The sequence below is a fragment of the Sceloporus occidentalis genome, unplaced genomic scaffold (genome assembly GCF_023333645.1).
Source record: "Sceloporus occidentalis isolate IW3139 unplaced genomic scaffold, rSceOcc1.0.p SCAF_4, whole genome shotgun sequence".
NCBI classification, from domain to species: domain Eukaryota; kingdom Metazoa; phylum Chordata; class Lepidosauria; order Squamata; family Phrynosomatidae; genus Sceloporus; species Sceloporus occidentalis.
This window is the reverse complement of record NW_028316984.1, coordinates 82,109,773-82,124,716: the sequence shown is the minus strand read 5'-3', so window position 1 is coordinate 82,124,716 and position 14,944 is coordinate 82,109,773. Positions and strand designations below refer to the sequence as shown.

At 45.4% G+C, this 14,944-nt stretch overlaps 1 protein-coding gene across 2 annotated transcripts in view; it reads left to right on the top strand.

Moving 5' to 3' along the window:
• CARNS1 (carnosine synthase 1) overlaps positions 1 to 10,163 on the top strand; it is a 35,361-nt gene extending 25,198 nt beyond the window's left edge. For both annotated transcript variants that reach the window (XM_089520576.1, XM_089520577.1), the window contains 3 exons: positions 524 to 755; positions 4,829 to 5,100; positions 7,232 to 10,163. In XM_089520576.1, coding sequence (XP_089376702.1) covers positions 524 to 755; positions 4,829 to 5,100; positions 7,232 to 8,464 — 1,737 coding nt within the window. In that variant the 3' untranslated portion in view covers positions 8,465 to 10,163. The remainder of the gene's footprint in view (positions 1 to 523; positions 756 to 4,828; positions 5,101 to 7,231) is intronic.
• The last annotated feature ends 4,781 nt before the right edge of the window (positions 10,164 to 14,944 follow it).

The following is a 14,944-nucleotide window of genomic DNA, read 5'->3' as shown; positions in this document are numbered from 1 at the left end:
ATGGAAAACCCAGATTTTTCCCATTCCTCGGCTCCTCTGAACATGACTAAATCTGGCTGTGTACTCACAGTCACAACCTTAGGGGTGAAACAGGCCATCCCTGAGAGATCTGGGTTGAAGCCGTGGCAACCGCACACCGTGGCCCCAATTCCAGCTTTTTGCCAGCCCAAAAAGAAGCAGCTAAATGCCAATTTTTTTGAGCTGGCAAAAAGCCGTCTTTTTCCTGCCTGTCGCAGCTTTACGGTACTCCTGTGGTATACAGAATGTAAATGCCACACCACTGAAGCACTGCGAAACCAGCCCACATGTGGCCAGCCCAGCAACGTTGGGGCATGTGGAGTGCATACGCCATGCCCCCAAGCCGCTAGGAAGCCACCATTTCCAGCCGGTCTGTTTTGGCTCTTACTTTATAAATCTAAGAAAGTGGAATGGTTTGGTTCTCAGTCTTAAGACTGCTGGAGTTAGAAGGGACAACTGGAAATCACTGGCCCAGAAAGATGGTATACTTTTTGGTTCTTTTCAGGTTGTGTGTGGTGTTGGCCGGGCAGATAAACCCCTGAAGCACCAGGCCACAGTTCCCCAGACACTGGAGAGCAGCCTGCGGCAGTGGGGGTTAAAATATGAAGCCCAGATTGCAGCTGTCTATGCGCAGATCAAGCAGAAGGCTGAGGCAGCCATGAAAGCCTTCATGGATATGGAGGCTGACCTGTCAGCTGAGCAAAGAGGTGGTCGCCGAGCGCAAACTGACATAATTGGTGAGTTTTCTCAGTCAGTCATTACAGAAGCTGTAAGAAGATATTGCTGGGTACCACAGTTTAGTTTCACAGATCAATACAGGGCTTTCAGGGTCCTTCAAACAGCATTTCATCAGGATGCAGGGCATCAGTGTGCTGCTACACTTTAAAGAATCAGCACTGAAGAAGTTCTTGCATTCTGTGTTCTAGGGACAGGCTCATGTCAGTGTCCTGTGTTTCTTTTGCCTTGGATTAGTAAATGGCCATGAGGCCTGATTGTGTGGCTGCCTCTTCTAGGGACCTACATTATGTTCTGCTTATATTGGACATATATTTATTTACTCATTTATTAGTCACTTTTATACCCACTGTATGATTTCACAAGAAACCTGTGAAATAAACCAAGGTGAGAAAGTGAGTGGCCCAAGGTGACCTAGTAAGATTTATGGCTCAGTGGTGACTAGAACTGAGTCCCAGTCCACATACTGGAGCACTCTCAGACCCATCACTTCTGCAGGTTAGGACCCTAAACCCCACATTCCTGAAGATGTGACTTTTTGGAATCTGTTTTTTTATTATTATTATTCAAGCCTTGGATTCTGGTTCCTCATGGCTTTCCACACATTTCTTTAGAATTACACTGGCCATCCAGGAAGCTTCTGAAGTTCACTGACCACGATGTATTCCGTGGTTTGTTATTCTGGAAATGGCTGCTATAGCTATTGCAGATGCCTGACTTTTTACTCTTTGGCAAAGCAGTATCACTGAGCTCTAGGTTCCCATGGAAATTGTTTTTCTCCTAAAACAAACAAAAGACAGATAAAACCTAGTTGCCGCCTATTAGCTTCATTTCAATATCACAGAATGCCTCACTTTCTCAGAAGCTGCCTATTTGTTTTGTCCCACCTCTGATCCATTTAAACTTATTTCCCATTGCATCACAAGATATTGTGCATGTAGGACCCACCCACCCACCTTGCTCATTGTCCATTGGCGATGGCCTCTAGATGTACAAAACCTCCCCTACATCCCACTTCAGCCAGGGAAGAACACAGCACTGGTGCTGTTTAGGCTACTACTGAACTAATCAGGAGTGGGGAAAATGTGGTCTGTGGGGCACATGTGCACCTGGACCTACTTTTCTTTTTATTGGTTTAAAAAGACATACAATACAAAACAACATATAAACATTACAATTAAAACATATTGTGCAAACATCCACATAAACCATATGTAGACAATAAACACAAAATCGAATACATGTACAGTGGAACCTTATTATACGCGGGGGATCCGTTCCGGATCCCTCCGCGTATAAAAAAATCCGCCTATGCTCGAGCCCCATTGTTTCCAATGGGGCTTGTGCGCGGCAGCGCGCAAGGCGCAACGGGTGCGCGCGCCCATTCAATTGAATGGGACGCGCCGCCCCTTCCGCCCCACGTGTGCCGGCGGCTTTGAGAGCCTATGCTCAAAGCCGCTTATAAAAAGACCGCGTATGCGGAGGTGCCACTGTATTGCATTTAATCTAATTCTTGTTCTCCTGTAACCTTAACAGCATGTATTCGAAACATAACTTCCAGTAACTTCATTAACCCATTGTCTTCACCATATTAATAAATTGATTTGTCATATTTTTCTGTACTGTCATGTTAAACTAAAAATATATATAATATAATAAATCCAAGCTAAAAATTAAGAAAGAAGCGAATCTAAACAAACAGAACTTAACAGTTTTTCTAGCCAAGTCTCGCTATTTTACTGATAGGTCTTTCTTCAATTTCTGATATATTCCATAAATTATGATATACTGTATCCACAAAAGGAATCTTCTCACCTTTTTAACAGCCTCTTTTTATGTAAACTACCTTTGTTCTACTTGGATCCCACTTTTGAAGCCCCTAAGAGCCACCAGCAGTCCTCAAAAGCCCCCTGCCCCCCCATTTTAAAAATTTTTCATCATACCCAATGTCCTGTCAAATGTGTGCAAGCACACAAAAAAACCCTTTCCAGCCTTTCCTCCCCCTCTGAAATACCCCTCTGCTTCTTCCTGAAAATGGTGACCAGAAGTGATACCACATCACTTCTGGTCACCATTTTGAAGGAGAAAAGGGGAAAGGAGGATATTTTATCACTCAAGGGAACTGGGGGGATAGGGTGGAAAATTGGCCCTTGCATGGTTACCATCCCTGAAATAAATCCATAAAATGCCATCCCCCACCTTTATTTTATTTCAGTGACACAAGCCTGCATGAACACTCAGCTCATCTTGAGGAGGAGAGAGTATGTGCTTCCCCTTCACTGGTCACCCAGTACTCCCACAAGTCCAGATCAGACTTCTTTCTCTGCCTCGTCTCTCTTCTTTTGAATGGACTCTTAAACAGATGACATAAACACAGTAGCTTCCAAGTCAAGCCCAGGATTCTGGAAAGAGTAGCATAATACTCTGTCCACTAACATTGCTCTAACAGTGTTATTTCGGACTTAAAGAGACAGAGATTTTTTTCACTCAAGGCTAGCAAAGTTGAATTTCAGCAGTATAAAAGGGTGTTTGGGTGTACTTATGACACAACGTCATGTTCCTCCTGTTGCTGATTTGTATTTAAATTGGTGGAGCACACCTTTTTATTAATAGAGAAGACCTGTCAGTAGTTCCCGATATCACTGCTGTTACATTAGTCCCTTCTGGTGCAATATGACTGTAATCATGTAGCATGAGGGGACATGATTCTCCTCCTCCCTCTCTCTCCTTCCCCCTCACTATTTCCAAGCAAGTCGTGCCTTTTGGCTTTTTAATTTTTAGTTTTGCTGTGATTGTATCATTACAGCTAAATGATAAAATAAAAATAATTTTTAGTGTTTTCCCTTAATTACAAGATTGCAGCAATTTTTTTTTAAAAAGTGAAAGGCACACATGCACTGAGTAGGGCACTCACAGGTAGCAAGGCAGGGGCTATGGAGCCAGTGCAAAAGGGACCATGGATTACCATGATTGCAGAGAAGTGTGATACTGAATATTTTCAAACTGGTATGTTCCCATTTGTTTCATCCTCCCTTAGTATATTGGAGTGTCACCTGTGTACATGTGGTAGGGGATTAAAAAAGAAGGTAGCGGCAAATTGCCCATCACATATATTTTAAGAAAAGTATTTAAAAATAAATTCATGGAGGATATCTTGCTGTGCCTTCAAGTTGCCTCTTGATTTGTGGCGACTCCATAAGTTTCATAGGGTTTTTTAAGTCCAAGAATACTGAAAAGGTGGTTTTGCCAGTTCCTTCCTTTGAATAGAGCCTTCAGCACCTGGTATTTATTGGTGGTCTCCCACCCAATTACTAAGCAAGGCTGATCCTACTTAACTTCCAAGATCAGACAGGATCTGGTGCCTTTAGGGTATTTAAGCCCTTTATTGGTGGCTATTAAAAACAGAACTTGGAAAAATTACCTTTGGGGACAATTTCCCAATTGAGAGATTCTGTACTAAACCTTGTGGTTAATCATAGGGGCTATATGGAACCTCCCATGTTCAAACACAGTATCCTACTGGTTATTCTCTGGCAACAGCAGGGGAGAGCTATTGCCTTCTCATTTTGCAGGCTTCAGAAGTATCTGATAAACCACTGTGGATAAACAGGAAGCTCGATTAGATGGCCCTTTGGGACCTACAAGTTTCCTCCTTACAATAAATGCCCACTCCAACCAGCAGATCTGCTTTGGAGAGTTTATTTATTCACATACTTTCTCTTGAGATTCCTGGAAGAAGACTAGGGCCTGTTACAGACAGCCAAAATAAAGCTGCTTCGAGTCACAGTGGAGGTTTGGTGTTTCAATGATGCATGCGTCCTAAGAGTCCAGAAGTCGCACCAAAGCCACGCTCCAGCCCTAAGGACTGGAGCGTGGCTTTGGTGTGACTTCTGGACTCTTAGGACGCATGCATCATTGAAACACCATACCTCCACTGTGACTCGAAGCAGCTTTATTTTGGCTGTCTGTAACAGGCCAAGGACTCTGTGATTTAGCACTGGGTTCATCAGAATGCGTATTGAGAACGCTAGGCCTTGTTGACTGACAGGATATTTTGCTTCTCTCATTTTCCCAGGTGTGGATTTTCTCCTGAGTGCAGAGGAGCAGGTGCTGCAGCTGGTGGCCCTAGAGATGAACTCCCAGCTGTGCCTGGAGACCTGCTCCGTCTTCGAGTCCATGGGCCGGGCAGTGGGCTCCCCACTGGGCGAAGTGGCATGCCCCCTTGTGGAGACGATGCTGCGTCGTGCACAATGCCATCTGATGGAGGGCAAACACGTGTTGGTGATTGGGGCCGGCGGAGTCAGCAAAAAGTTCGTCTGGGAGGCTGCCAGGGACTACGGGCTAAAAGTAAGATGCGGAAACCGGACCCATGCAGCCCCCTGCAGGCTGCAGGATGGACTAGCTAGAGAAGCTCCAACCCCTTCAGCCCCTGTCCATATCATTAAACACACCTGGTGCCATCTAAGCCCAGAGAGGGGACAAAACCAGAGAGACCCCTTCTACATGCCACCAACAATCATAAAGGGTTTGCTCATTTTACTTGTATTGGGTACCTGCCTGCGCCACTTCTGGCGTTGGCTATTCCCTTGGCATGTTTTCCAGCTGTCCTTCAGGTTGGCCATCTTTATCAGGATGACTTCAATCAGGGCACTGGAGGGCCCAGTCCAGAAGCAGCTTTCTGTTGGAAGAGTCACTGGGGATGGAGACGAGTTCTAGTCAACTCTTGTGGATTTCAGGCTCAACCAAGGCTGCCTCCTCTGTAACACCCTCTCTCCACAAATAGTGCTAGGAGCAAATGTGGGGCACAGTGGATGAGTTCCCCATGTAGATTCTGGATCCTCTGGATCCCTGCTTTTCTCAAATACCAGCCATTTGTGGAATCAGACACTGATGGGTTGAATATGTTGTTTCCTTAATTTAGTAGGGTTCCTGACCTTGAAAAGCAATCTGAGAAGCAGAAATGGATGCTTCCTTCTTCCTATTGCTGCATCTCCAGCATGGCATGTGGCTGTTAAAAGGCACAGGAGCCCTGTTAATGAAACTGGAAGGGACCTTGTGCTGAGGCAGCATAGAAATTTCCAAGCAGCTTGTTCAGGAACATCCTCTTGTCTCCTCTCCTTTCCCCCAGTCTTCCTAAACATCCATTTTTTTTTCTGGACTTTTCCAAACTCAGAATATAAACATAGTCCCCTTCTCAGTGTTGGGACATTACTATGTGCTGACTTGTTTCCTCCTTTAAAGGAGATGAGAAGATAGTGCCATTTCATTAATGAGCCACTTTGGGGGTCTGCCAGCCTCAACGTCCTATTTCTGGGGCTCACAAATAATTTGGGTCTCCACCAGTTTAAAACATGAAAGGAAGTCCCTCTGAGTAGATGGAAGACTACCAAGGAAAACAAAGTTATGCAGGGACTGTGGTGGGAGTATGAGAATGCAGTAAGAACCAAGTGGGTAGAAGGGTACTGAAAGATCAGCTGATAGTTTAGGTGGTGGCAGCAGTGGCAACAGCAGTTTTCTCCATTGTCCTCAGAGATCAAGTGAGATAATGCTCAGCTTCTTCCTCTGAGACTGAGGATTGTGTTTGTCCCTCTCGCCTCTCCTCCCAGACCCTAAATGGGTCACATTGGCTACACATGCCAGTCCAACAGAGTATCAAGAACGCAGCCTCCACAAAGGGGCAGTCTGCATGCTTTATCCAAGCTTCACTTGGAAAATGGATTGGTGCTTTTTAAAAGGAGGGGGGAAATCTCTGCTTGAACAGTTTCTATTCCCTGAAGTTGCTGGATGTCCCTGCTAAAAAAGCAGCAGCAGTGAAACAGTTAAGCCTTCCTCACCCATCCACTCTCTGCTTAGGGCTCACAAAAGCCAAATGAGCAGAACAAAGTTATCTCCTTAGCCTAATGTGAATCCAGATAAGGGGATTGAGAGGAGACAGAGAACAGAAGTGTAACCCCCCTGTTCATCCTCCCATACCACTGGCTGGCTCAACTTCTGTTTCTCAAGACTCTGACCCTCAGTCTCCTTCATACTGTCAGCCTTGGTGTTGTCCCAGCATCTCATTCCCCTCCTGCCAAATCTAGAGGACAATGGATCTTCAGTTGCTGCAGAAACAGGGAAAGCTCAGATCCCATCTCCCCCCCACCCTACTTTCTCCAGGCCCATGGGTGGTGGTGGAATGGGCAACTTCCCAGTGGGAGCATAGATGGAATGCTCTATTCTGTTCCTCTAAGGTGGGGAGCAGCTGCCTACGGACTGTGCCCTCTTCCCAGGGGTCTGCTGATGTACCTGGTTCAAAGGAGCTGGCCTCCTCTGAAATTATCAGTAGTGATATATCTCTGATTTTTCTCCCACCTTCTCTGCATCTCTGCCCTTTTGTGTCTGCCCTTCCCTCTTCCCCACCCGTTTCCACTCCTCATCCCTCTCCCTCCCCTCCTCCCTCTTTCTCTTTCTTTTTCTCTTTCATCTTTCCCATCCCCAGATCCACCTGGTGGACTCCGACCCCAACCACTTTGCCTCCCAGCTGGTGCAGACCTTCATCCACTATGACACCACAGACCACAAAAGGGACGAGGAGCATGCCCAGCATCTGCTGGGGCTTGTGCAAGAACGGGGCTTGCGCCTGGATGGCTGCCTCTCCTACTGGGATGACTGCATGGTCCTGACAGCACTGGTGTGTGAAGGGCTGGGCTTGCGCTGCAGTTCCCCCACTGCTATGCGTGTGGCCAAGCAGAAGAGCCGCACTCACCTGCACTTGCTGCGGCGGCGCAAGGAGGGGGCCCGTTGGCCCTCAGCAGCTCTCTACGCTGTGCCCTGCTGCCACCTGGAGAGCCATGCTGACGTGGAGCGAGCTGCCAGCCACATCAATTTTCCTGGGGTCATGAAGTTAGAGTACGGGGCAGGAGCGGTGGGGGTAAAGCTGGTGGAGGATGCACAGCAATGCCATCTGCATTTCGACAAGATTTCCAGAGATCTGCAGGATGACTCTGACCATCCAGGCATTGGGCTGGGCTGGGGCAATGCCATGCTGTTAATGGAATATGTGTCTGGAACTGAGCACGATGTGGATCTGGTGATATATGAAGGGAGGATGCTGGGGGCATTTGTTTCTGACAACGGGCCCACCCGGGTGCCCAACTTCACTGAGACGGCAGCCTGTATGCCCACCTGTCTGCCCCCTGACCGTGAGGCTCAACTCATCCGTGCTGCCTACCAGTGCTGCTTAGGCTGTGGCCTCACCGATGGTGTCTTCAATGTGGAGCTCAAGTTGACAGCAGCTGGCCCCAAGCTCATTGAGATCAACCCCCGCATGGGTGGCTTCTACCTCCGCGACTGGATTCAAGAGATCTATGGAGCAGATATCATGCTGGCCTCTGTCATGGTTGCCTGTGGAGTGGTCCCACTGTTGCCTGCTCGCTCTCGTCCCCGCACCCACCTGGTGGGAGTGATGTGCTTGGTATCGCAGCACCTGCAGGCCCTCAAGTCCACAGCCAATCTGGAGACGTTGCAGGCCCTGCATGAGCGTGGCGTCATCCGCCTCAACCTGCTTGATGATGAGCTCGTGTCCAGCGAGTACGAAGAGCCCTACTGCAATGTGGCCTGTGCCAGTTCTAGTCGCCAGGAGGCCTGCCTCAAGCTCCTAGGCATCTGCCAGGTGCTAGGCATCGACTCACTGCACTACCCTGTCGCCCATTTCCTCTCTCATTTCAAATAGCCTTGGAGAAATGGCTCCCTCAGTCTGAAGCTGCGCTTGTGCCTGCTCCAGAGAGGGAGCCTTGCTCATCCCTCCAATATTATCCTTCCCTTTCTCCCAACTCGGCACTGGGGGTTGCACTACACAAATGCCCTATTTTCATACATTCTTTCTCAAGTGGCTGCTGTCTCCCTCAGGAAGGAGTGTGGCACCATCTGGTGCCATCTCTGGTAAGTGCCACACCCACATCACTCCCATCCTTGAATGGGCTCACATCCTCCTTTTATGGGGAGGGGGAAGCCCCTGATAGCTGCAGAGTCCCATCATTCTTCAGCCTTCTCTGTGAAGCCATCTCCTTTTCCCTTTATTTTCAGTTCTAATTAATTTCTCCCCATATTGGTTCCTCGGTTGTTCCTCTCAATTGTCATTTACAGAGGCAAGTTCCAGTCTTTTCACCTTCTCTTTCTTCCATTGGGGAAAGGATGTTGGTTTCTAGCAAGGCTGCCCCTGCAGAGAACTTACCTCACACTTCCAGGATGAGTGGAAGAGAGGACTTGAGTCAGATGTTTTTCAGACTCCATCAACCCATATATTTCTCCAGTGATCCTACAGTGCTGAAACTGAACCCTGGTATCCAAAATAGAAGCAAGCCCCCAAATCCCTTGGTCAAACTACTGTAGCAGAAGGATCATATGCGAGTCCTATAATAAATAAGTGGTACATACAGAGTAGTAGAATGTAAAGCACATAAAAAGTTACCTTTGCTAGCTCAGCAGTTCAAATCCTGCAACTAACATTCTTGATCTGTGTCATCTATTCAAGAGGTAATGAGCATGTACCGATCCATGCTCATCAGATGACCATAGGCTAATACAGGGCAATAGACTAACCACTAGCATACTTGCCTAGGGAGAAGATAGGCAGTGACACAAATTCTCCCGGCTTGTTAAGAGAATCTGCCATTAATCTCTCTCTCGCTCTACTCCTGCAGTGTCCCAGAGACCCAGTAGTAGGATGTCACTTTGTCACAAATGTGACGATTTCCAAGCACTTTGATAACCTGTTAACATAGGAGACACTCCAGTAAGAGACAAAAGCACCAGCACTCCTGACTTATCTTTTTAAAAAAGCCTTCCAGTGAAACCCCAATGCCTCTGAAGACCCTACACTACAAAGAAACCATAGTGCCAGCATTCCTGACCATTTCTGCAATAACAAGCCATGACATTGCCGCCACTGGACTGCAATGAAGTAGCCAGGCTTTGTGCTTAGCCCTCCTAGCATCCCCAAATAAGTAATGTTACTTAGTACCAGCATCCTTAAAAATGCCTATAACTGGCATAGAGAGAAGCTAAAAACGGTGTTCTGATTGGTACAGTGCAAGAATCTCTGTCTTTTCAATAGCTCACAGGCTCCCTGTTACTTCCATAACAAGAGGAAGAGAAATGGCAGGCTAGAGGAACTGAAGGGTCTTGGAGGACATTCCTGAGCCTTGTGAGGCTTGAAATGACAGACGATGATCCCTTTGGGGGAGAGGGGAGGCAGGAACTGGGAGCTTCAGGGTACCCATGATTGAGTGACTAACAGCAGGACCATTAGTTAAGTGTGCCCTCCTAACATGGGTTCAAGACCCTGCCTGCCTTCCTGCCTATCCTTCCTCCATTTCTGTAACCAGGCAGGCGTAATAGTTCCTCCCCCAATAAAATGCCTTGTAAAAATATCCGGACTACAGAGGTGTTATTTGCACCTGCTCCCTGGGGCTCACCATCCAGCACCCAGCCATTTACCAGAGAGAAAATGAAAATTGGTGGAGAAGACTGACTGAGCAACCAATGAAGAAGGACCCGTTTTCTTCAGGGAGGCTTCCAGGTGCTTCCATGAGTAACTTTTCCTGAAGGGAGTGTGGGGAGGTAGGCAAAGGGTTTTCCAGAGTGTGGCTTCCCACCGTCTGATGTGAAGAACGATGACAACATTCATTTAGGCTTCCTATTGGGATACCTTTTTAGCTCATTAATGCCTTGGGGGCTAATCCTCATAAGGTATATATTCCTCACTGAAGGGATTAGAGAAGTTAGACTGGAAGGTATCCCCTCACACTTTCCAAAGGGAAAAGAAAACAGTTTTCTTTTTGTCTTAAGCATTTTGCAGGCGTAACCCCTTCCTTGCAGCTACTGCCATTAACCAAATGACTGGGATATGACATTCTGCAGCATGGCACTTAGGAATTGCTTTCATTTCCAGGCACTGCCCTTGGTTCTGCTTTAATCTATCCCACACAAACTTAGTAAGTAATGACCTCATGGGAAGAACCAGTGTTCTCAGCTTCTTTGGATGATGCCTGGCATTTGAGGCCAGTCAGAACCAAAGCTTCATTTACTAGAACTGCTCCAGTTCTAGTAAACCTCTCAACAAAACAATATTTTCAAGTCTAAAGGGCCTGTGAATTCCAAAGCTACAAAGTGCTCAGTGAAGAAAATCAGGCTAAGTGTGACCTGAATGTATCAAACAAGTTGGAAGAAATTTAGGCAAACTTTCCTAATTTGCATTAGTGTCTCTTCATGAAATAGTTCCCTAATGTTGTCATGGATTTGCAACACTGGCAGTGTTGAGGGTTGCTAGGAAGTGTGAGGAAAGTGCCTGAGCAGAGAATGGGTGGGAGGCTAAAGGCCCTGAAGTGGAGAGGGGACTGCTGGCAGAGGAAATGGAGAGTAAAGAAGAGGAAGGAACTGTCAAACTTGTTCTGTTGATTCAGTGGGAATGCATGAACTTCCACACTTCACATCCTGTGGCCTTTATCATTTCCTCTACAAATCCTGACCTGTGTTGGAATTTTCATCAACCTGGACACTTACCAACCCATGCGTTTCCTCCTCAACATGAGTGTCAGGCTGATGGCTTATCTGGATGTTGTTCTAAACTGTCTGACCCTATACTGTACAACAGGTATAAGAACTGCAGATCTAATCTCATTCACAGAAGGACCCAATTCAGCCCACTGAATTTATTTCTTCCTGCCATGGTAGTTAGTAGTCTCTTATCTACAATTGCTGGGTGGAGATAACAATGTGGACTTTACTTCACCTACTGTCCTGTTTGGGATAGCAAAAAGCATGCAAAGCAGCCATATGCTCAGCTATCACTTCCATGAAATGACTGTGGTCAGCTGCTGGGAGGTTGGGACTTGGCCAGTTCCTGGAAGTGACAGTTTGAGTAGGTATCATTCCTGAACCATTTGTCTTTTGCTATGAAAGTAAAGGAAGAGAGGGGGATCCTTGGCAGGAACATCAATTTCATATGGTACCAGAGAATTAAGGAAACTGAATGTCTAACCATAAGATAATTGTTCTAATTAGAGAAATCTGGGTTTTGCTTGGTCCTCGATCTCTGGCATTGCAGTAACATTCAGATCACAGAATAGAATCTACTACACAGAACTGATAGATAAATCTTTTTCCCAGAGAGATATTTGAAAGAAGAAAGTGATAGATGATTGGAGAATGTCTTATCCTCTAAAATGAGTCACTAGCAAGTTCTCTAAACAGGCAGAGAAATGACATCTCTCAAAGAGCAGGATTACCCTCAGAGGCTTCCAGTGCTGAGCCCTGCTAAATAAAAGACCTGGTATATTTGAATACAGACTTCATTTAGAACCACTAAAATGTTTAGGGCTGGACAAAATCTTTTAAGTATAATTCAACAAACAGAAAATGGGCATGGAACTGCTGTGTTAGTAAGCCTCTGACTGTTCTAAAGGTCACAAACAGAGTTCTAAATGGTGGGAAGAAATTTCTGCCAATAGCACAGATCACCTACCTCTGAAGGAAAATATACTATACCCAACCCTTCTCTTAAATCTGTTGGGTCTATGCCTGTGAACTACCCTCATCTGTTGTTTCTGACTTATGGTGACCTTAGGGTGAATCTATCATAGGATTTTTGTGGCAGAGGAAGCCTTGCCCTTGGCTTCCTCTGAGACTGGGAGTGTGTGACTTGCCCAGTAGGCTTCCATAGCCAAGTGGGGATTGGAAGCCTGGTCTTCCAGTGTCCTAAACCAACTTTTAAACCATTACACCACCACCTCATACTGATAACTAAATTCTTAGACCATTTAAAACAATAGACGAAGAAACTGCAGCTTGCTAATTACAATGCTAGTATTCAAGGCCCAAAACAAGTCTTTCAGCCTGTACAAAACACAAAGAAGGAAGAACACCTTCTGACTACAACAGAGTGACCACCATTCCATTGGTTTGGGACTATTAGCTTTTACCAGGGCTTTGACTGCCATTATCAGATTTTGCAAAATGAAGATATGTGGAGTGGGGCTTGATCTGGACAAAGGCATGAAGACTGTCACCAGGAAGGCAACCACAAAGCCACGGCCAGTTCCAGGCCCTGCAAGGTTTTAAAGGTAAGTCCCTTGAATTGGATCTGGAAGTTAAGAAACTACTGCAATGACCTGAACACTACTAGGATATGCTCATTTCCCTTTTCTTTCACCAGGAAAGAAGCTGCACCATCTTGCTTTACTTTCTGAGTCATGGGCAGCCCCACAACATGTTAAGTGCAGTCAATCCTGGAAACTGCAGAAGTATTGCTAGGTGAGGGAGGACCCTCTTCAAAAAAAGGCAGCTTCAGTGCATCAGATGTGGCTAGGAAAATTTCCCCCTCACTGTGATCATCACTAAAAAGAATTGAGTTAAATGCAGTAGTGCCTTTAAGACCAGTTATTCATATAGGTATACATCAACCAGATCGCAAGCATACCAATCCACTTCCAAGAGTTGGATACAGTATTTCCCATTTGCTTCTTCATTTTATCTCTGTTCATCATTGTCCACTCAACAGGCCCAGTTGCTGATTTAAGGCAGAGGCAGCCACTCCTTTCTTAGCTAGTATGTATGTGTTTGTGCATATATATGCACTCCAAAACTTTACAAGTATAGGCAGCTTGTGTGTGCGTGCCTTTAAATCACCTGTTGACTTACGTTGACCCTATTAATTCCATAGGGTTTTCTTATGCAAGGAATACTGAGAGGTGGTCTTACCAGTTTATTTCTCTGAAATGTAGCCTACAACACCTGGTAGTCATTGATAGTCTCTCATCCAAGCACTAACCAGGGCTGAACCTGCTTAGCTTCCAAGATCAGAGGGGATCTGGTGCTTTGGGGTATTGCAAATATTAGAGAGAAAAACATTTATCCATAAAGATTTTTAAAATTAAAATATAATTGAGTCATCAACAGAAATAGTAAAATGAAGAAATAAAACAGAACATATACTATTATTTACATTGTCATTATTATTTTAGGTCACCAAGCTTTAGAAGAGCTGTAAGCAGTGCAGTCCTGATAACAGCTGAGGTGCGGAGAGTATTTCTGCAATTTTTATAGCACTAGACATACCTATGAAGATTAGCTTCCCATCTTGTTCATTAAACAGCTCAGTTTTCACTGGCTCATTCCACAAATGGTAACAGATCACTTGGAACTGATTCATCTAGATTCTTGTTTGTTGTGCCTTTCAAATGTAATCATGTGGAATGCATTTTTTCTGTGACACAGTCCAGAATGTCTACGGCCCATGTTTGTTGAAATCCTGTGAGCAGCCATCTCTGGCTTTTTCCTATCCAGTTGACATACCATACCCAAGTAATCTGCCTCACCCACATAGCTGTCTCATTGTTGTATAGCTTCTAATCAAATAGTATTATGTTACAGAAAAGCAGATCCCTTGTGGAATTCTAATGTTATAAACTCCTCTTGCATCTTAGTTGTATCTGTGAAACTAGGTGACATGCAGCATCTCATGTTACATTACACCAGGGTGGAATAATGTATAAATATATCCCAGTTAAGGAAGTACATATGTTCCTGGACATTACTTTTTAAACAGACATTTTGGTACCAGAAGCAGAAATAACATGGGGAGAATAGGGATAGGTTCCTGCACCATGACAAAGGAGCAGTTTAACATGTTCCAGCAAACCTTTAATTCAAAACTAACAACAGAAACATATGAAGTGAAACCATCAGGTCAGGTAAGCCATGCATAAGCAAGCAAAAATATTTTTAACCTTCTAGAGGAGGTTTGAAAGCTTCTGCCAAAATGCATCTATGGATTGGTTTTTTTCTTTTAACCACCTCTACAGAGCTATGCTTTAACATGCTTGGAACAGCTGGTGAGACATGCATATATGCTCTGTCCCTTTCTCTCCATTGTGATGCATACTCAGAAATGGATTCTGGAGGCAGCTGCTGTCGTAGGCACGCATACTGTATATGGCTACAGTAGGATTGGCGTAAACAAAACCCTCTTTTTCCAAGCTAAAGCTTTTGTTGCATTATTTCCTGCAGTCATGCCACTGGAACCTGGCACTGAAAGGCATTGTTTCTCCAGGTCTCCTTCAGTGCTGATGCTTTTAAAAAAAGCTTCTAGCTAAACAAAGGGCAAGAGTGAGAGGGCCCTAAAAAGACATTGTAAACCGGAGCTTCTTTGTCA